The 22,177-nt window shown below is 55.8% G+C and overlaps 1 protein-coding gene across 3 annotated transcripts in view; it reads right to left on the reverse strand.

Moving 5' to 3' along the window:
- Positions 1-209: 209 nt before the first annotated feature.
- Positions 210-22,177, reverse strand: part of SLC12A5 (solute carrier family 12 member 5) — a 103,457-nt gene continuing 81,489 nt past the window's right edge. For 2 of the 3 annotated variants that reach the window (XM_081916682.1, XM_081916684.1), the window contains exons 12-26: positions 19,539-19,713; positions 14,905-15,023; positions 14,526-14,624; positions 13,860-13,979; positions 12,223-12,327; positions 11,555-11,723; positions 11,253-11,448; positions 10,298-10,467; positions 8,086-8,217; positions 7,869-7,976; positions 6,243-6,365; positions 5,043-5,242; positions 4,783-4,797; positions 4,460-4,593; positions 210-3,567 (exon numbers count right to left, since the gene is read on the reverse strand). In XM_081916682.1, coding sequence (XP_081772808.1) covers positions 3,476-3,567; positions 4,460-4,593; positions 4,783-4,797; positions 5,043-5,242; positions 6,243-6,365; positions 7,869-7,976; positions 8,086-8,217; positions 10,298-10,467; positions 11,253-11,448; positions 11,555-11,723; positions 12,223-12,327; positions 13,860-13,979; positions 14,526-14,624; positions 14,905-15,023; positions 19,539-19,713 — 1,957 coding nt within the window. In that variant the 3' untranslated portion in view covers positions 210-3,475. The remainder of the gene's footprint in view (positions 3,568-4,459; positions 4,594-4,782; positions 4,798-5,042; positions 5,243-6,242; positions 6,366-7,868; positions 7,977-8,085; positions 8,218-10,297; positions 10,468-11,252; positions 11,449-11,554; positions 11,724-12,222; positions 12,328-13,859; positions 13,980-14,525; positions 14,625-14,904; positions 15,024-19,538; positions 19,714-22,177) is intronic. The other variant, XM_081916683.1, reaches the window with a different exon arrangement.

The following is a 22,177-nucleotide window of genomic DNA, read 5'->3' on the forward strand; positions in this document are numbered from 1 at the left end:
CCCCTTCTGCATGTGCATAGCTCTCATGACTGGAAGCCCCAGGGGGTGCCCCTCCTGCAGGAACTCACACTCTTCTAAAGCCACCTAGGTAGGGGACCATTGGTGCCTCCAGCAGGGAGTTCCACAGGTTAACCATGTGCCGCTTGGAGGTGAACTCTGTGCACACGCACCATTCTCCTCCAGGACATAAGCAGGCCGCCCGCAGCCAATGAAGGGTGTAATAAAATCCTTTTTATTGCATTTTGTGCAGACAGGAATCTAAAAAATAAAATACAGTAGAAGCGTCAACACAAGCAGTCAACAGAGGAGGAGCCACGACCCCATGGATATCTATCGGCATAGAGAACAGCGCGGGGGGGGGGCGGTAGCCAGGCAGCCCACAGAAACACTCGCACAAAAGTAGAGGCAAGCCTAACGCGCGTTCCTTTGGATCGGCAACCCGGTTTATTTACAGGGAGGAAACTGATCGGCGTTGCTTTGCACACACAAATCCCTAGAACACAAAAGCCTACGATGGAGGAGCTCACGAAAGCTATCGAAATATTGCACTCGAATCAAGAGTCACTTGGATGGACGTAAAACAGGTTAGCTACGGTGATCGGATTATAAAGGTTACTGGATGAGCCGACTCTGGTGGGAACATTCATTAACAAAGATATTGCACATGGAGCTTTGGGGGGGGGGGGAGTGTGTTTTAACCAACACAAATAGGGCCTCTGGGTCCTTCTCAGAAGCAGCATCTCTGAAGGACCAGGACTCTCCAAGGAGCGAGCCTTGGCTCCAAGGAGACCCCTTCTCAGTCTGCACGTTGGAGATGATTTAAAATTACGTTCTCCTTTTTTGCTGTTTCTGAAGCTGGTCCTGTTTCCGCTGCAACCCCCTCCTCCAGCAGTGGTGCATGTCCTGCCCCCCCCCCGATCACAAGAGGACCCTCCCTGGGCGGACGGGGCTGAAGGGGCTCCAGGGGAGAGCGGCACACGGGACACACACACACACGGGGGGCCAAACGTGCGGGGTCAGAACGGGGGGTGTAAACTCGCATGCAGTGCCACCTGCTAAGCGTGGGTCTCTCCTGAGGGACTGGGAAATATGGGGGGGGGGGAGTGGGGCAGCTGGGAGGGGAAGGAGCCAGCCATGCGGCGGCGGGAGAAGACACCCCCCCCCAGGCCTTCTGGAGGTGGAGGGAGGGTCACACCCTCTGAACACCCTGCATGGAAAGTGCGCCAGGAGGTGCAGGCGGGGAGCAGATGCAACCCCACCAGGTGGGTGGCGAAGGGGCAGTGAGGGGTGATCTAGCTGCCAGGGGTGCGGGCGATGGGAAGCTGCGAGCCCTGCATTGCAGGGGGTGGTCTGGAGGACCCACTGGATCTTCTCCAATGCAGGGGGGGCTCTCTTTCCTTGGAGGCTTTCCAGCAGTGGCCGGGGGATTGTCCGGCGGTGATTCTTGATCTCTGTTTCCTGCATGGCGGGGGGTTGCCCTAGATGACCTTGGGGTGTCCCTCCCAGCTCCCTGATTCTATGCTGCTCCAGCCACGGCCCGGCCCTAGGAGAGGAGGTGGGGAGGCACGGGGGCCAGGCTGCCTGGTGGGGCGCAGGGCGAGGGGGACGCGGAGAGTTTGAAGCTTAGCAGGCCGCACTCGGAAGTGGAAGCTCAGATCTGCTGTGAAATAGGTTCAGGTGGTTCTGGCCCTTTTCCCTGATAAGAACCCTAAGAAGCTAAGAAGAGACAAGTGCACAAAGGAGGAAACAGCCGCCGGCGCCGCCCGGTCTCAGCGGAACTCCCTGCCACTGCACAGCGCCCGTGGAGAAGTGCGCAGCGCCTGTTCGCCAAGCCGGTCCAGGCCTGGCTCCTGGCCCCGCCTGGGGGGCGTCTCAGCCAGCCAGCCACCCACCCCACCCGCTGGATCTCTCTCTCTCTCACTCTCTTTATGTATAGACTTTCATCTCGTTTCTGTCCCCCCCCCCACATAAATACGACCCCTTTAAAAATACATGTCCTGTGCTATTTACAATATATACAGCCCCACATCAGGCAGAGCGACGTCCCTCTGGCTACGGAGGACTATTCACATTGGTTAAAAGCCCCACAGCGGACACTGGGGGGGGAGGGGGAGAGGAAGGGGCTGCGTCACACATTTTGGGGGGAGGCAAGGGAGGGAGGCTTTGTTGCAATTCCTGCATTGCAGGGGGTTGGACTAGATGACCCGTGGGGTCCCATTTCAAACTCTGCGATTCTAGGATGGGGGGAAACAGAATCCCCCCCAAAGCATCTTAGCCCTTTGTTGAGCCAGATGAGAACTGGGGGGGGCATGCAGGAGGGCGGGTGGGCTTTAAGTGCATCTGGCTGAGGCAACCTGCCTCCCCCATGGGAGAGACTGCCGTCCCATACGGGGCATTTGGGGAATGTCAGCGGGCGAGGAAGGGGCCACAGAAGCAGGAGGGTGGCGAGAGGGGCCCCCGCCACCACTGTGGCCCCTGGGGGGGTGTCACCTGGCAGCCCAGTCCCATGGGCTGGGAGAGACAGTCCTAAAGTGCAAAGGGGCTGTGGTCTTGCGGGGGCCCCAGTGGGGTCTGTCCTGTCTCCTCTCCCGCCCTTTTGGCAGGAAGGAGGAAACGCGGACCCCAAAAGGCGTGGCTTCTCCGTCCGAGACGGGGCAGAGAGACCCATCTCTGCGCCCCAGTGCCCCTCTGGGCCGGACGGGAAGAGCAAAGTGCAAAATGGTTGGTGGGTTTAGAGGGGCTTGGCGGGGGGACAGGACACAAGATGACCCCCTTTCCCACTCGACAACTCTGCCATTCTAAGCCCAGGCAGCCTGCAGGGGGTCAGCCGTAGTTGCCAGGCCCTCCTGGGCAAAAAGGGCAAAGCAGGAGGGCAGGGGGTTGGACTTGATGACCCCAGGGGTCCCTTCCAACTTCAATTCTACGATTCTACGGAAGCTGCCCAGCCCCATTGCTTGGTCCCCAAGAGGGGGCTTGCCTTAGGAGGGCAGGGAGGGGAGAGTCCAGCATTGGCAAGGGAAGAAGCATGCTGGTGGCCTCGGCTGGTGCCCTCTCCCCACCTGGGGGGCTGGGTTGGGGGGCGGGGCAGGGGGAGCAAGGAGCACACCCGACAAAAGGCAACGATAGAAAAGCAGGCAGGATCAGGGCAAGGGGCTCGGCGCATCCGAGTCTCCGGCCTCCCGGGGAAGTCACTTAGCTGCCGGCGGCCGCCCTCCGTCCCACGGCGAGCGCCGGCCCTAGAGCCGAGGTCGACCTATGGGTCAGCGGTAGCAGCCGTGCCGCTGGGCAGGAGCTGGCGGCCGCGGTGCTTGGATGGGTGCGCCTGGCGCTGCAGTTCACGTGCGGAGAGACGAGTGGAGCGGTGTTGGGCGGCAGGCCCTCCCTGCTGGCTCTCCGGGAGAGATGGGTGCGGAAAGGGGCAGGCGGGGCTCTCAGGCGGGGCACAAACCTCCGGGCAACGGCCTCGGCCAGCCTCTCAGGAGTAAATGGTGATGACCTCCCGGCCGCCACCGCGCACCAGCAAGACCCGGTCCAGGTGCTCCGTCAAGACTTCCAGGAACTCCATGTCTGGGGGGCAGTTAAGGAGCGGAGGGGTACCCAGGGCACAGAAGAGAGGCCCCCACCCTGGCCCTGGCCCACCCTCCCCAGAAGAACCAGGGACCTGATTCTCCTCTGCTGGTTTGGGTTCTAAATGCACTTGTCCAGGTAGGACCAACTTGGCCAGTTAGCCCAGGATGTCTACTGACTGGCGTTTTGTTTTTTTCTTTTCTTTTACCCAAAATGACCCCTGAATTTTTGAATTTTATTGATATTGATGCTGCATTTTATGTTGTATTTTATGCTGTTTTATGCTGTTTATGGGACGCAGGTGGCACTGTGGATTAAACCACAGAGCCTAGGGTTTGCTGATCAGAAGGTCGGCGGTTCGAATCCCCACAATGGGGTGAGCTCCTGTTGCTCGGTCCCTGCTCCTGCCAACCTAGCAGTTCGAAAGCACGTCCAAGTGCAAGTAGATAAATAGGTACAGCTCCGGCGGGAAGGTAAACGGCATTTCCATGTGCTGCTCTGGTTCGCCAGAAGCGGCTTAGTCCTGCTGGCCACATGACCCGGAAGCTGTACGTCGGCTCCCTCGGCCTATAGAGCGAGATAAGCGCCGCAACCCCAGAGTTGTCCGCAACTGGACCTAATGGTCAGGGATCCCTTTACCTATGCTGTTTTTAAGTCGCATTTTAATTAATGTTTTATATTTGCTGTTAGCCGCCTTAGCCTGGTTTTTAAACCAGGAAGGGCGGAATAGAAATAAATGTTATTCTTCTTCTTATTATTATTATTAAAAGGCAGAGTATCTGCAGTTTCCCTTCCTGTGTTGCCCTTGCTCCCCTCAAAAGCTTCACTCTCAGGACGCCCCAGAAATGCCCCTGCCCCCAGGTGCCCGTGGGGCTCTGCCAGGGAAGGATACAGTTCTCGTCCCCCTTGCGGTTCCGGGGGGGCCCTGGCATGTTGAGCAGCACCAGCTTGGCGTCTTGGGACTTCTTCACGATGGCCTCGTTGAGGCGGATGGCAGTGTGCATTCGCCGGACGTTGGACTGGTTCCTGTGGAAGACGGCGGGGGCCTGGTCGGTTGGCTCCAGAAGCCTCCTTGGACCCCACCCTGCCCGCCCGAGCCCAGCGCCCTGCCCCACAACAGGTGGGGCGGGAGAAAAGCCCAGCCAGAGGTGCCCCGAGAGCCCCCCTGCTCCCCCCCCATAACACAGAGCAGAGCAGCCCCAAGCAAAGACTTACAGGGTCTCCCACTCCCTGGCAGCGTCAGGCAAAGGAAGGAGGAAGAGAGAGAGCTGGTCATTGACTACCTGGTGCCCCCTGCCAGGAGGCATGCCTGGCAAGCCCCTCCCTTGGCACCGAGCTCCCTCCCCTCTGCCCAGCAGCCCCCTGGTTCCCGGCACCCTCAGAGCCTCTCCAGCACCTGCCCAAGCGATGCCCCGGCAGGAGCAGAAGCAGGTCCCTCCTGCCTGGGGGGCAGAGGCGCTGGCGCCGGGACTCACGGCTTCATGCTGAAGAAGTCCTTGATGCTCTCGGGGCTGACGGGACTCTTGCCCTTGTTCTTCTCGGCCAGCTTGTCTTTTGTCCAGGTGAGGTGCACCTTCTCCGGGGCGGCCTCTGGCTCCGCCTCCACCTCCGCCTCCGTTTCGTCGCCCGGAGACGGGGAGCCGCTGGTGGCGTTTTTGTCGTGGATGAGCTGCACCTGTGGCAGAGGAGGAGGAGGGTGGGAGAGGTTGGGGCCAGGGCACGGACCCTGCGCAGCCCCTCGCAATGCAGCCATCAGCCCCGGTCAGGATCGAGGCCATGCCCCACAAGTCTCTGCCTGGGCGGTCAGGGATGCTTTAGTTGAGATTCAGGGCTGGACTAGATGCCCCCAGGGGTCCCTTCCCATGATTCCATCAGTGGACTGGGTTACCTTTGAGGCCCCGACCTACTCTGATTGCTCTCTTTTTCAGGGCTGCAACAATTTGGCGCTTAATCAGGTTAACTGGAAATGGATTCATTGGGCAAATTCTTTATTTGTGGGATGTAACATCACTGAAGCAGGAACGGTCATTTCCTGTTTGCCCAGAGCGGACACACAGGGAGACGTTGCCCCAGCCAGGAGGACTTCCTGTCACACCTGGTCTGGACTTCCTCCCCTTGTGTCTGCTCAGTCCCAGCTCCTGCCCACCTAGCAGTTCGAAAGCACGTCAAAGTGCAAGGAGATGAATAGGTACCGCTCCGGCGGGAAGGTAAATGGAGTTTCCGTGCGCTGCTCTGGTTCGCCAGAAGCGGCTTAGTCCTGCTGGCCACATGACCCGGAAGCTGTACGCCGGCTCCCTTGGCCAGTAAAGGGAGATGAGCACTGCAACCCCAGAGTCGGTCACGACTGGACCTAGTGGTCAGGGGTCCCTTTACCTTAAGGGGATTTACCAGGAACAATCCCATCTGGACAAGCCAGACTGGATTGCTTAACTCTAATGATTCTCCTGAATCCATCAACTGGCTTCCTGCTGTCTACGAGGGAATGTGCTCTGCTACATGACTCACTAGCCTGAGTGAGGAAGGATACTATTTAATTAATATATTCTCTCCTACTATCTTCAACATTCCCACATTATTTAATAGAAGCGCTATTCTTATGAGAAACTGCAGATGGCTCTTGCTCTGCCCCTTCTGGGCATTTGAGCCCAGACACACACACCCCCGGGCAGCCTCACCTCTTCTTCCGGCTTCTCCTCGTTGTCGCCCACCTGCTCGTCGGGGACATTGAGGCGCAAGCGCGTGTTGGTGGGGTTCTTGCGCCGGATGGAGCCGCGCGACTCGTCCGTGATGCTCTGGATCTGGGGGGCAGAAGGGAGAGGAGAGGCCACTGGCAAGGGAGCTGCCCCCTATGGGTGGTGCCAGGCTGGTGCCAGGCTCTGGCTGTGTGCCAGGTGTTTTATCTGCTAGACGTCCAACTCATCCTCAGGCTCCTTGTGGGCAAAGGCTGAGGTGCCAGTTATAAAGCGCATATAACATGCACAGGTTTTCTTCATATCACCCCCCCATCTGAACACACCCTTAAAACGCTCTGTGTGCCCCCCCCTTGTGAGAGATGCTTTAGGGTGGCACCCATTGCTGGCCAAGAGACACTGAGATCTGTGTAGTGAGAAGTATAGTATATAATAGACGGCCTACAAGGGGAGAGATGTGAAAAAGATCAAAGACAGGACAGGGAAAAGGAAGTCCTTCTTTACACAGTGCTTAGTTTAACTATGGAACTCCCTTCCACAGGAAACAAGGCTGGCCACCAGCTTGGATGCTTTTAAGAGAGGATGAGAGACATCCATGGAGGATGAGAGGCCATGGGGGGGGGGGCTCTGCTTGGCCTCCCCAGGTGGAAGCAGTGATGTTTCTAGAAGCCACAGGAGGGGAAGGTGTGTGGGGTATCTGTCTGGAATATATTTGCATTTCAAGGAGTTAGTGATCTCATCCTCTCTTGAACCCACGCAGCTGAATCGGCTCCCTTCTCTCCCTCTCCCTATATGGGCAATTGATCCAGGAGATCTAGTGATCTGACATGGTTCCCCTCCCTGCCTCTCTTTGCTTCGCCCTCTATCTCTTGTTCAGCTCTTTGATGGCTGAGAACAGCCTTTAGTGCCCTAATCTGTGATAGTGCTGGGTACCTTCACCTTCTTTGATGTCGGACATCATTTGGAGAAAGTGAGGCACTGGGAGAGGTGGCTAATGAATTATCTGCACATAGCCAGTTGAGCAAGCCATGCAGTCTAACAGGCTAGCTATCTATAAATTGGATGGTTTGGGGCATAGTTTCTGAGAAGCTCATGCACAGACTGATGGCCGTGGGGTCGTGCAAACTGAGGCCTCACTTCGCCACTTCTTGAGGGCTTCCAAGTGGCAGACCAAAGTGCTTGCTTGGCATGTATATATTGCTTGCTGTTTAGAATAAAAACCTTCAATCTTCTCACTCACTCACTCACTCACTCACTCACTCACTCACTCACTCATGTTTTGTGTTACATCTGAATCTCTTTTTAAAACAACTGCCTTGCATTTAGCAAGGCAGACGGCACCCCTGTGATCAAATCCTGCTTGTGGGTTTCCCAGAATGAGCCCCCGGTTGGCCCCTGTGAGACGAGGGCAGGTGCAAATCGGACCCAGTTCTAAGGTGCACGGAGGAATCGCTGCAAGAGAGCAGGACTCTCTCCTCCCGGCCTCTCTGCCCAGGCCCTTCTTCAGGCAGGGCAGGTTTCTCCCTTTGCGCTTGCACGAGACCTTGCAGCGCTTCCCAGCCCATAAGTGGGAGGGCTATTGTGCGGTCCACCAGCCCCACGGCCACTTACCTCGCGCTCCCTCTCCGTCTTGGTGAGGTGCATCTGCTTCAGGATCTGGGAGCGCTGCTCCATCACCAAGGTCTTCTCGTAGGTGTAGGCGGAGATGTCGCTCTCGTGCTGCGGGAGAGGGAGAGGGTGGGACATGGGGACTCCCCCGTGAGAACGCGAGGCTGGACCAGACAGGCTCCTGGCCGGATCCAGCAGCCGGCTGCTCTGACAGCCTTACCATCTCCACCACTTCCACCTCGGCTGTGATGCGCAGGTGGTACAGGAAAGTCGTCAGGTCCTTCTTCATCTGGATGCTGTTGTCGTCCATCTGGGCCACGGTGAAGATCCGCATCTTGCACTTGCGCCAAACCTACGTGGGAGGAAAAGAGGCGCTGGAAACACTAAGCCAGCGCAAAAACTGCCCTGCCCAGCTCAGGGGACTCGTTCCTGGGACAAGGCCTGGCAGAACACGGAAGCAACAAGAAATATCTACGATAAAGACTAGGACTAGCGCCTGAGAAACAGTTTCTATCCAAATGCGATTTTGGTTTTAAACACAGTGTAAGGTAGTCTCCAAAAGGGACGCGGGTGGCGCTGTGGGTTAAACTACAGAGCCTAGGACTTGCTGATCAGAAGGTTGGTGGTTCGAATCCCCGCAGCGGGGTGAGCTCCCGTTGCTCGGTCCCAGCTCCTGCCAACCTAGCAGTTTGAAAGCACGTCAAAGTGCAAAGAGATACATAGGTACCACTCTGGTGGGAAGGTAAATGGCGTTTCCGTGCGCTGCTCTTGTTCACCCGAAGCAGGTTAGTCATGCTGGCCACATGACCCGAAAGCTGCACGCCGGCTCCCTCGGCCAGTAAAGCAAGATGAGCGCTGCAACCGCAGAGTCGGCCACAACTGGACATAATGGTCAGGGGTCCCTTTACCTTTACCTTTAAGGTAGTCTCTATGGGAGTATATTGTATTTAATTGTGGGGTATCAGAGTTTTTAGGGGGTTAACCAGGCTGGGATAGCTGGGATAGCAGGCTTGTTGTGTTTTGAATGTCTGATGTAGATTTTTTCAGTTTCGTTGTTCTGTATGGGACAATGACAAAAAAGACTATTGTATTGATAGAAGAATGGCAGATGAAGATGATGGACTATGCGGAACTGGAGAAGCTGACCGGGAAAATCTGAAACCAGCATGATCAAGCTTTCCAAAAAGACTAGAGTGAATTTGTACAATATTTGAAGGATCACCGTAAGCAATTAAAAACAAGAGCAGGGTTGTAAGAAGTATTGACAATGATTATTACCTTTTTTACATTTACTTAAAAATGGAGATGTTGAATGAGAAAACCGTAAAATGGAAGATGTATAACTGCTATGATATAGAGATGAACTTTGAAAGCCATGAGGCCGGCAGGAGGGATGTCGATGGGTTCATATGAGCAAAAAAGTAGAGTGGATAATAAGAATGCGTCTAAATATTAAAAATGGAAATGCAATAAAAATATTATTAAAAAGAACATGGGCCCCTTCCTCCCCAGCAGCCGCCAGAAGAGACTGGAGCTCCAATACAGCCATTTGTGGTTGCTAAGGGAGTGGATTTGCGGTTGGGCGTCCCTGCTGAGGACTCTGCCCTTCCTCGTAGAAGCATAGAATGGCAGAGTTGGGAGGGTCCCAGAGACCATCTAGTCCAGCTGTCCTGGGCTGGTTGGGCACAGAGGAACGGTGGGAGGAACCCCCAAGGGGAACCCCAAGGGAAGAAGGCCCAGAGCCCGGGGGTGGGATGATGACGAGGGGTCAGAGGGAGAAGGGGAGCAGACCAGGAGGAGGAGGTGTAAGAAGCGGAAGAAGCAACAGGGCTTCGTGAGCAGGAAGAATCAGAAGCTGAAGCAGGAGAGGAGGGCCAGACATGAGTCCGGCTGGTGAAGAGTCACAGGTCTCTCCCCCTCCTGCTGCCATGAGCTCCCCTCCCCCCAGAAGAGGAATGAAGAGGGCAGAGGAGAGGTTGGCGGCATGCAGGCGCAGCCTCAGATTGCAGGGGGAAACCCTGGAGAGGAGGGGGGAGGGGGGGTCTTTGATCTCAAGAGCTGATTTCCATGGAGTAAGACCACCAAGAACAAGCTGTTCTTCTCATTAGGCCTGACACTCAACCACATCGGATCCTGAGGTTTTCGCAGCTGGAGAGACCGCTTCTGTGCACACCTGCAGGGTGGAACAGCACTTCTGTGCAAAGGGGCTACTGCTTCTGCGCATGCGGCAAAAACCTGGAAATATACTTCCAGGTTTGCCGCTTATGTATCCCAAGGTTTATGTAACTGGAGGGATATGTAAGCAGAGGCACGACTGTAAAGAGTTAGCTCCATCTTTCAACTGTATGATTACCAACCGGCACCCTGCTGTGGCCCCACCCCCTGCAGGGCAGGGTTCTCAGCTCGACCCCCCCTTGCGCCTCCCCGCATACCTTGTGTTGACGCAGCAGGAAGGGCAGCAGCATCAGCATCCCTCCATCGTGCACGATCCACCAGACGTCGATGTGGCCCTCTGAGAAGCGTTCCGAGTTGGCCGGGAACATGGCCAGGTTCTTGGCCACCAGGAGTGCCATGTGCCCAGCGGTGGTCTCTCGCACGAGCTCTGTGGGGCGCAGGCAGGGGAGAGAAGCGTCACCCACAAGAGGAGAGGGTGGACAGAGAACCAGTGCTCAAAATTCACACATTTTGCACCCGGTTATTGGCCATTTGTGACCAAGCGAAGATGCCCGGGGGCCAGGACGGCATCTGACGTCTCCATCATCTGGAGGTGCCTGGCTGGGGATCCTTAGAGATAGACCATTTTCTCACACTAATACCCTGTCCTGTAGAATTCTATCTGGACAATTGGAATGAATTTCCAGAACCAAAACGGTGCGTTGAAAAATACAACTTTAGAACGGCCTGGCCACAAATGGCAACTAGACGTTCAATTTTGGCAACCATAACTCTGGTTTAAGGAGCCACTTGGTGCCTCGCTTCTATATCTGAGTTTCTAACATAGCAGAGAACCCCAAGGTGAGCAGGTGAAAGGAAGTGATTCTGCCTGCAGCACATCGTTAATCTTTGGAACTCCTTCCTGCAGGAGACAGCAATGGCCTGGGTGGCACTGGAGGAAGATTGGGCCAATTCATGGGGGAGGAGGAGAGGGCCGGGGGGGGGGGCTTCTAGCCACAAGGGCCACGCTCCCCACCCCCTGCAAGAGGCAGCAATGCTGCTGACTACCAGTTGCTGGAAAGGAGAGCGCTGCTCTTGGGCTCAGATCCTGCCTGTGGGTTTCGCACAAGAGGCCCCTGGGAGAGCAGGGTGCTGGAGTCGGTGGGCCCCCTTTGGCCTGGCCCTTAGGGCCCCTCTGCCCTCCCAGCCCCCTGCCCCCCGCCCAGCGTGTACCAATGAAGTTCCTCCATGTCTGGTGGTCCTCCTTGCTGCGCCAGTTGCGAGGCCAGCCGACCAGGACGCTGTTGTGCTGCAGGCCCCCCAGGCCGCTGGACTGGATCAGGTGGGACATCCCGTCGCGCACCGAGGTCGACGTCACCACCTGGCAGAAGCCCTTCACCTTCTCTGCCTCCATCAGCCGCCGGATGGACTGCGAGGGAGCAGGGAGGAGAAAAGTTGGAGCCCCTTCCCGGCCGAGAGCAGGGATCGGGACCCTGCAACCCCCAACCCCGGGAGCGCCGCTCTGCCCTGCTCACCTCCTCTGCCCGCTGGACCTGGGCATGGTTGTCCAGGAAGGTGCCCTCCAGCACGGAGCCCACGATGGTCAGCCCCTTGCCGGCCTTCAGCTGGTTGATGAAGGAGAGCAGCTGCGGGTGGGCCACGTTCTGGTCCTGATCCACGCGGACAAGCACCAGCAGCTGCGGCCTGGGAAGGGGGAGGCGGGAGTTGGCGCTGGCCGGGCCCTCCTCAGAGTATACCCGTTGGAATGCAGGAAACCAAGTTCACCATGGCCATCAGTGTCAGTGGGTCTCCTCTTGAGTAGGATTAGCATTGGAGGACTCCTGCCCACTCTCGCTGCCTCTCCTTCCCAGTCCCAAGTCCCCTTCCTCTCTCCTGCCTTGCCAGCTCCCTCTGCTGCCCCCTCCCTTAGGGATCATAGAGCAGTCGGGTCCCCCAAGAGCCATGCAGGAATCACGCCCCCCTCACCCCCCCTCACATTCATGCCCTCCCTTTGCTCCAGGCCTCGTGCCAGGCACATCTCTGCCCCTCCTGCACTTGCTATGCCTGTTGTGGTGGGCAGCTGATCCAGGGCCCCTGGCACTCCACTGCCCAGCAGCCTTCCCACAGGTGCCCCCCCCGGTCTCCTTGCCTCTCCCTCTTCCCACACCCACCCGGTCAGTCTGGCAGAGTCCTGCTCCCTTACCTCCAGTTCTTCGTATGGGGCGGCCCTTCCTCCAGCCGCAAGAGGGCATAACGGGCCGCGCTGAGGGACAGGCCCCGGATCCCATCGCCCCACTCCTTCTCCGCTCTGCAAAGTCAAAGGTCATCCTCTGAGGCCCCTCTGGGTGTTCCTCCTCCACCAAAGGCCGGGGGGGGGGACAACATGAGAACAGGGCTCCCTCTTGGGGAAACGCTCTCCCCAGGGAGGCACGCCTGGCTCTTTCGCCTTGTCTTTAGGCGCCAGGCAAAAACGTTTCCTCTTCCACCAGGCCATTCACTGATTCAACTATTTGTGGGGGTGTTGCTTTTGTTGGTTACTATGTTGTGTATTTTTGTCTTTTAATATTATTATGTCTTAGGATTTAGCCAGAAGTCTGATTGAACTTTGCCAAACATGGGGAGCCCCCTGGACTCAATGGGCCATCCAAGGGGACAAAGACCAGCGATGACCATCAAGGAAACCACCAGAGGGCAAGACTGCCAGGCAAGGGGGAGAGGGACCCCTTCTTGGTCGGGTGCTGATGCACAGAGGCCAAGGCCAGGTATTTTTTTGGGGGGGGGGAGGGGGGAGCTTCTTGCAGTCAGTTTGCAGAGAAAAAGAGAAGGAGGGCAGAACTGCAAGTGAGCTGGGAGTGACCGGCTGGAAGCCAGAGAGGCAGAGGATGGCTTTTTGCTGTCCGCCCTTAAGGGGAAGCCAGACCCTCGTAGGATGCAAATCTTCTGCAATCCCTTTAAAGGTTTTGACCTTTAAAGCCTTCTGTGGCCTAGGACCCTCGTACCTATGGAACCCCCTCTCCTGGTTTGCCCCACGGAGGACCTTACGGTCCACAAATAACAATACTTTGGAGGTAGCAAGCCTCAAGGAGGTTAGATTAGTTTCAACTAGGGCCGGGGCCTTTTCAGTACTGGCCCCGACTTGGTGGAAGGCTCTGTCTCAAGAGACCAGGGCCCTGCGGGACTTGACATCTTTCCGCAGGGCCTGCAAGACAGAGCTGTTCCACCTGGCCTTTGGTTTTGATTCAGTCTGCCCCTTATGTTTCCCTCCCCTTATGGTCTTGATCTATCAGCTACTTTTAAAATGAGGCTGCATTTTAAATTGCATTTTAACCTGCATTTTAAATTGGGTTTTTTCCTATTATGTTTTTACTGTAATTTTACTGGTGTTAGCCACCCTGAGCCGGGCTCTGGCTGGGGAGGGCAGGGTATAAATATTAATATTATTATTATTATTATTATTATTATTATTATTATTATTATTATTATTATTATCTAGGAGCAGGTTGTAGATATGTGTCAATAGAGCGATATATCATAAAGAGGCCACAGTCTCTGCTGTGTCTTACTGTCCCGGAAGACAACACAAACTCTGGGGTATATAACTTTAATAATAGGGAGGGAGGGGGGGGTCAGGAAAGGTGGAGGAGAACCCCCCCCTCTGCCCTGGAACTCGCAAAGCAGTGGAGTGAAGGAGGCTCCTAAATGTGATTTAGGATTGCAGAGTTGGAAGGGACCCTAAGAGATGTCTAGCCCAACCCCTGCAATGCGGGAGTCGCTTGGCCTGGGTTCTTCCCCCAGAAAAACACCCGGAGGGACCCGCTAGCCCCCGACCTGCCAACTTACCCTCGATATTCAATGTATTTGTAGATGAGTCCTGCAATCAGCATGGCCACCAGCGCATAGTACCAGGAGCAGATGAACATCAGGGCCAGGCAGAGGCTCATGCCCAGGAAGGAGAGGGTCCTGTGGGCACCGGGGGGGGGGGGAGGAGAAGAGCTGAGCCCAGACCAGAGGAGCACCGGCAGCCGCCCAAGCCTCCCTTGCCACCCCAATCGTTCAGCCCGGACACTGAGGTCCAGCGCCAAGGGCCTTCTGGTGGTTCCCTCGCTGCCAGAAGCCAAGTTACAGGGAACCAAACAGAGGGCCTTCTCGGTGGTGGCACCCACCCTGTGGAACGCCCTCCCACCAGATGTCAAAGAGAAGAACAACTACCACATCTGAAGGCAGCCCTGTTTAGGGAAGCTTTTAATGTTTAATAGGTTGTTGTATTTTAGTGTTCTGTTGGAAGTTGCCCAGAGTGGCTGGGGAAACCCAGCCAGATGGGCAGGGTATAAATAAATAAATAAATAAATTATTATTATTATTATTATTATTATTATTATTATTATTGCCAACAGGAGGCTCCTCCTCCTAAAGAACAGGAAGGGGCCACCCAGGGCCATCTAGACCAACCCCCTTGCTGCCCCGCAGGAACGGCAGCTCGAGAATCCCTGACCCTTCGCCACTCACCAGTGGTAATACCGAAACCGCGGCCGCCAGTTGGGGGTCCTCAGCAGCGTCTGCACCGCGCAGGCCAGGTTGACGAACATGTAGCACATTAGAAAGAACCTGGGGGGGAGGAAGCAAGGGCCTGAATGTGGAGGGGGGGGAGAGAGGGCGGCTCAAAGACACCCCTTCCCAGCGCCTGGAAGGAACTGCCCCACGTGGGGTGGGAGGGTGGGGCTGGGGAGGGCAGCACAGGCAGACAGGAGGGGCTGCCCCAGCTTGAGGGATGCTCAAGACCTGGGGTTGGCTGGGCAGTCCGGCCTCTTCCTGGCTGCTGGAGAGAGACCCCCTGCCCCGTGCTCAGAGGGGCCCCCAGAGGTCCCAGGAGGGGGAGGGGGCGTACATGGAGAGGATTGGGGCCACCTCGTCCAGGGAGGCAATGAGGATGCCTATTTCGCAGATGCAGGCGGTGAGCAGGAGGGCCCAGGTGGGTTCCCCGTTGGCCTTGCCGTGCCCAAAGACCTGCGGGAGAGGAAGAGAGAAGGCAGAGAGACCGTGAGCAGGAGGAGGGTCAGGAAAGGGCCCCATACCTGGTCCTGGGGAGGGAGGGAGGGAGAGGCGCCCCTGGGAAGAAATGGCCACAGCGCCTGGGACCTTTGGGGTTGGAGGTGAGCAAGAGAAGTTGGCCAAATGACGGCCGGCCTGGAGAAAGTGGAGAGAGAAGGGAAGGCTCTTTGCCCTCCAATGAAGCCGAACGTTGGGAAATTCAGGACAGATAACAGAAAGCCTTTCTTTACTCAGTGCAGAGTTAAACTAGAACTCCCTCCTGCAAGAGTCAGCAATGGCCAAAAATTGGTTGGATTTAAAAGAGGGTTAGGCAAACTGATGGAGGAGGAGAGGGCTATGGATGGCTCTACTCTGCTTCCACGGACGGAGGCAGCAATGCACCTGAGTGTCAGTTTCTGGAAACCACAGGGCTTGCTCTTGTGCTCGGATCCTGCTTGTGGGTTTCGAACTGGGGCAATTGCTTGGCCACTGTGAGAACAGGATGCTGGGCTGGATCCCGCAGGCTCCCCTGATGGTCTCACGAAGGGGACAGCCAGACATGATCATGCACTGACTGCAGCCCAGCAGATGAGGTCCAGATCTGTCCCTGTTTGGCCTCCGCTGCCAGAGCAAAAGATGGATCCTGCTTCCAGGGTGCAGCCATGTCTTCCAGGAGTTGATCCAAAGTCCCCTCTTGGGTTATTGTCCAATCCCTCCTACTCCATAATTTGAGCCTTTAATTTTTTGCAAAATCACACGAGGTTTTTTTAAATTGCATATTTTGCCAGGCTCTTCATGGTGACACTTTGCTGATTTTGCCTCCTCGTTCCTTTTAGCAGAAAGGCAGAGCCAAGTTGTCCAGGGTGCTCAAAACAAAAATGGAGCACAAAGAGCTCCAGAAAGGATTTCTCTGAACTGAGAGAACCCGCAGTAAAAATGGCAAATGCAATCCAGTGTGATCAAAAGACATTTATTTCACAAATACACTCAGGGAGTTTGAACTTGCAGTGAGTGACCAGGAAGGAGCCTGTGAGGTTGTAGTGAACAGCACCACGAAAAGGGCAAATTCCATGCTAGGGATGGTCTGTCATGGCTGCTTTGGTTGAGAGCCCTGCATTGCAGGGGGCTGGACTAGATGGCCCCTGGGGTCCCTTCTAGTTCTAAGATTCCATGGAAATAAAACTGACACTATCCTAAGGCTGTTACACAAATCTATGGTGCAGCTACACTGGGTGCGCTGTGCATAATTCTGATTTATGGCTGGGCAATTGAATGAATGGGGAAGTCACGGCTCTACAATGTCCTTGCTGAATGGGCCCCAGCCGCCCCCTGTACCAGCCCCATTGCCTCCTCGCTCTCCGTTTGCTGTGGGGCCCCAGCCCCAGCCCCCCCGCAGCCAAGAAAACAGCTTTGGGCGAGAAGCTGCCGGGAGCGAAGGAAGGACCTTGTAGCTTCTGGCTCCAGAGCACCTTGCGGAAAGTGTGGAGCGGCAGACAAGGTGGATGTGGCAGGTGCAGCCGAAGCAGCTGACAACTCTGGCTACTTGAAGGGGACACCTCAAGGGCAGGAGGAGGTGCAGGAGCAAAGGGGGGGGCGCGTCCAAACCCTCAAGGCTCAGCGAGGAGGGGGCTGCGGGAACCGTGCGCGGGGGCACTGCAAGGGCGGAAGAAGAAGCAGCAAAGGATGGAGGCATGGGGCCAGCCCCCTCCCTCCCTCCCTCCCGTCTCAAGGTGGGATCAGATGTTCACGAGGACGAAAAGGCAGCTGAACGGCTCCAGACCTCCTTTGCTGCAGTATTTGCAACTCAGCTTACACACATAAGCAGAGTCTGCTGGTTCAGGCCAAAGGGAGCCCATCTAGTCCAGCCTCCTGTTCTCACTGTTAGGATTATGATGTCCCGTTCCATCTAAGCAGATGTGCGGAGCTGCTGCATGGCACACGTCTGTTTACATTCCAGCACAGCTTACCGGGAACTTCCGTTTGTGTTTTGCTTCCTGCTTTTGCTTGGGCACGAAGGGGAGCAGACATGTTTTTTCCTTTGTCCTGATGCTGAGTAAACGCCTGTAAATATGCCTCTGTCCGCTTCTTCTGTTGCAAAGAGTTCTTATCTCTGCTGGCTTGCGTGCTCAGTCTCTAAAGGTCTGTGAGGCTTGAGTTGCAGTTTTGATGCTATTCCAAGAACCAGAGTTTGCCCGGCTGCCAATTGCCCCCGTCTCCCCGGACGCATCCCAACACTCACAGGGCCTGACCAGATACTTCTTCCGGAGAAGCGCAGGCAGGACCTGAGCACAAGGGCAACTCTCCTCTCCTGGGGTTTCCAGCAACTGGTATCTCCGACCACGGAGCCTGAGCCTCTCCTCCCCCATCCACCACCACTGTCTTCTGGAGGAAGGAGCTTGACTATGCCTGGGCTTCTGGCGCACAGCTGGAGACAGGGCACTCGGCTAGACCCAGCCTGGCTCAAACCCAGCACGATGCTCCCCCTGGTCTTCCTGCGCCCGCTCTGACCTTAGCTGGGTTGATGCTTCTGCTCAAGAGGGGCTTCACCATCCAACCCATTTGATTTGAGAGGAGACAAGGGCACAGGTGACCTTGGAGATGCGGGTGCTGAGACTGGCAGGGCAAAGCTGCCTCTTGTTTCCTTTTCTTTCTGACACCTGGAGATCTTTCTGTCGGAGGCAGTTTGAGGGTTGCGTGTCGGAAGCCCCTGCTCAGCCACCAAGCTCCCTGCCTGGCCTGGGGGGCAGCCGACCTCACAGGGCCCGGGGGGGGGGGGATGCAGCCTTGCCCCTGGCTCAGGTGGCTTTTAAAGGGACAAGGTACAGGGACGGAGAATTAATTGCTCTTGTTATAATTTGGTTATTGTTGGGAGTAAATTGGGAAACTAATAAAAAAGATTACAAAAGAAGAGCTAGATGGATGGAGGAGGAGGAGCGAGAACTCCTTCGGGTGCCATCAGCAAAAGGGAACTTCCAGGCTACCTGCTGGGAATTATCTTTGGGCTCTCCTGGACGCCTCTGACTGGCCACCGAGGGAGCAGAAGGACACAAGAAGCGCCTGTGGGGTCAAGCCAAGAGCCAAGCTGCTCCACCATCCTGTTCTCCCAGGGGCCAGCCTGTGGGAAGCCAGCAAGCGGGATCCAAGCATGAGAGCAACTCTCCCCTCCTGCGGTTTCCAGCCACTGGGATTCAGGAGCATGGCTGCCCTGACTGCGCAGGCAGAGAAGCGCCAGCCAGGCTGGGAGCCCTCCAGGGCCCTCTTCTCCATGGTTTTGGCTAATCCTAGTGAGGAAAACTCCTGGCCTGATCCTGCTGAGGGTGCAAGGAGGGTTGGAATGCACCCTGTCCGACCAACCGCTTGCTGTGTGCGCACACACCTGTGTGCATGTATCTGTGCCCGTGTGTGTGCGAGAGAGAGGGGTGCAGGGAGGGGGCACAGGAGTGGAGGCAGGAAAGCCGGCGCCTCCTCCTGTTACCCAGCATGGCTCGTCCCTCAAGTGAAGACTGCAAAAGAGGCAGCTGAGGAGGGAGTTTAAAATTAGCCGCAAGTCCCTGTCGGCTGTCGGCTTGGATTTGTGCAGATGTGGCTCACTAAGTGCGCCAAACGCACTGAGAAACCGGGGCCCCCACAACCCACACCCAGGCTGGCTTCACCAGCACAGACACATGCGCAGCACATCAGGCCCAACCAGACGGGGGAGCTGGGCCAGATCAAAACCAGTTGCATCTCTGTCCCACCTGCTTCTCCAAGGAGCTCAAGGGGGCCTGCAGGATTCTGCCCTCTGCATGTTAATCCCCACAACAACCCTGAGAGGGAGGCTAGGCTGCAAGGCAGGGACTGGCCCCAAGGACTGACCCTCCTGGTGAGCTTCATGGCGGGGGTGGGGGGGTGGGATTTGAACCCAGGTCTCTCTCCCAGGTGCTGGTCTGACCCTCTAAGCACTGTGCTCTTCCCCCCTTTTCCTGCTACTAGGAAACAAGACCTCTCTACGTCGGTTGCAATAAACAGTCTGAAGCAGTTATTTAAAAGGCCAATTAGAAACAAGCATTAAAGTTACATTATATGGATACACACACACATATATAATAAAGAGTAGAAAACATGCATACTTATTAAAGCCACTTCTCAAGATTATGGGTTAAAGTTATGAGCCTGGAAAGTGCGCTGGGACAAAAACATTTCTAGCCCCTAACAGGGCAGTGAAAGGGAGTTCCCAAGAGTGCGGAATTAGCATCATGTGAGAGTTGCAGAAGTTCCAGCTCTGCAGATCCCAGCCCCGGAGGGGGCACAGAGTGACCTGAGAAGACCCCCGATCCTTTCCTCCCATGGGCCACTTCTGAATTCTGCAGAAGGAGGCAGGGTCCTCACCCCCCCCCCAAAGAAACCCCTTCAGTTCAACTCATCCTTGGCTGCAGCAGGAAGGGTCTTCCTGACTGCCCCCCACCCCGCGCTGTGGCCACGCTCCTCCCTTCCCCCCAGGCAGGCACTTACCCGCAGGAAGGGGACGATGCCGTCGCGAGAGATGGCCTGCAGCAGGCGAGGGGCCCCCGTCAGGCTCTGCAGCCCGGCTCCGCAGGTGGAGAAGAAGGACCCGAAGACAATGACCCAGGGGGAGGGCCAGGCCAGGGTGCCCACCACCAGGTTCCCGCTCACGGCCTCGCCAAACCTGGAGGGGCAAAGGGCAGGGCTGAATGGACTGGCAAGCTCTGCGTTCTGTACAGTGGCATCTTCAGGGCTTTGGGTTTCGGTGTTTTGATTCCACGGTTCTGTGCTTCTACGGTTTGCTGAGAGCTGCTTTTGGGCCCAGCACCTCATGGGCAAAGCGGCACGTAAGTAAACTCAATGGATCAGCTGGTCACCTCGCCTGCCCTCTGCTGCTCAAAGCCCCATCCTCTGGCTTTGTTTTATAAAATTTGCACACCGCTTGATTGTAAAAAGATAACCCTCAAAGCAGTTTACAAAAAAGATAAAGCAATAAAATCATCTGTAAGAAGAATGAATAACAATTTAAAGCTTCCAAAAAGTGAAAAGAACAATGGACTAAAAACAGAATGAAACTGGCATCAGCTTTCTAAGCAACTGGACAAGCTTGTCCAAACCAACATGCTCTGAGCAGGCATTGAAAAGAGAGCAGTGAAGGCACCTGCCTGGTATCAAGAGGCAGGGAGTTCCAAGGGTTAGGTGCTGCCACCCTAAAGGATCAATTCCTTAAAAATGCAGAACGGATATTATGTGGCACTTGTAAGAGAGCCACGTCCGCAGATCTATGAAGTCAAGGGGGCATGTATCAGGGTGATCTCGCAGGTAAACTGGGCCCAAGTTGCAAAGGGCTTTATATACTAACAGTTTCTACTTGGCCTGATAGCAAACGAGCCTGATCGTGCAGATTTCTGGGCAAAAGTCTTGCATGCTGACAAGGCCTCCTTCCTGTCAGCAATTGTGTGGCAGCATTCTGCACTAACTGTAGCTTCTGGATCGGGAGCAAAGCAATCTAGTCTTGATCCCTGCTGGGCACCTTCTGGGCCCATAGAGGCCAGAGGGTGCCATAACTGATGCCCCCAAAGCCTGTGTAGAAGCACAGCCCGCCCAACATCTCAGTCCCCAACATCTCAGTCCCCAACATCTCAGTCTTTTGGGCCGGGATTCCAGCTCTCGACTTGTGCCACACCAGAAACAGGACATTCTGGGATCCAGACAGAAGCCGGGATTGGCTTCCGTGATCCGGGATGTCCCACTTAAAATGGGACACTTGTGAGGGTGTGAAGAAAGGCCCCACCTGCTCCGCCCTTTCCCCGGGGGACTGAGGAACATGCAGGACTGGACCAACTAACTCGGACTCTTCCTGGTCAGACAGAGCCAGGGGTCACCCTCCCAGGGGAAGGGAGAGAGACTTCAACAATCCACGTGGCCTTGGCATCGGGTTCTTTCCAACTTCAGGGAGGCAGTAAATTGGAATCCCTACATTGTTGTGGCGTGGGCAGGATCAGTCCAGATTTAGAGCCACAGAGCTCAGGTTTATTTCAGACTCTACACGGACCTTCTACTGGCTCCCCACCCACTTTTATTCTGAAAAATGTTCCTTAATTTGACCGCTGGATTGTGTTTCAGAATGTCCCCTCCCTGTGCCCAGATGCTTGGCATTTGAGCTACTGGCAGTTTAGGGCTGGAAGTGACTGGCACACTCTCCTGAGGTCTGGGGAGACTCAGCGACAGCCTGGGCTGCCTTTACTCTCTGAGTAACTCACAAGGGATGTCAGTGGGAGGGGGCTGGCAGCAGCTAGCAGAGAGTAAGACCCACTGGCAGCCCTGCAGGGCTGTTGTGTTGCAGTTGGCAAGGAAGTGGGCAGCAGAGCCTTCTCTTGGCTCCCTCTTCATCTCAGAGGGCAGCAGCGTTGGGAAAGGGGGGGCTGCTTCTCCCCTTGCGCAAGAGGCCAGCGGGGACCCCTGGACGAGTTCGGCTCAGGGCAAGAAGTCTCTCCTTTCCTGGCAGCCACCATAGCTGTGCCAACCCTGCAAGCCTTATTAGTCCTAATTTTATTTCCATTTTTATTTTATTTTATTGATTTGCTAACAAACCTAAAGTGCAAGCGTGATGAAACAGAAGGAATCAAAGACTTAACCCACAAAGCGTCTCAGCCTGGAAGGACGAAAGCGAAAAGGAAAAGGACACAGCGCAGCTGCAAAGCAGGAGAGGAAAGCACAGATTCCCTTTGCAAATCATCAAGATTTTTGAAATAAATAAAGAAAAGAATTCTCCAGCTTGCAAAGGTTCCGTATGGCCCTAAATGAGCTGGTGGCCCTCCATGGCCAGGTGCCTCCATATTTGTATAGGGAATAAAGCCATTAGTATTATGACCCAAAAATGTCAGTGGCAGCTGCAGCAGCACCTTGGGTGGCCTAGATGGGGGAAGGGCGGCTGAATCCCGGCTGCCAGGAGGGAGCTCAGCACCACAGGCAGCAGCCGAGGCCGGCATCCTGCCGGGCGAAGAGAGCAGGGAGCGGGAGGGGTCCCTTGGCAGGGCAGGGGGTTGTCACGGGGGGGGGGGCTGCACCGGGCGCAGAGTTTTCTGTCTTCCAAGGGCTTAGCAGGGGTCCCTCTCAAGGCCACTGCCCTGCTTTGCTTATGCTCT

Source organism: Podarcis melisellensis, assembly GCF_964234715.1.
Source record: "Podarcis melisellensis genome assembly, chromosome: 6".
Lineage (NCBI taxonomy): Eukaryota > Metazoa > Chordata > Lepidosauria > Squamata > Lacertidae > Podarcis > Podarcis melisellensis.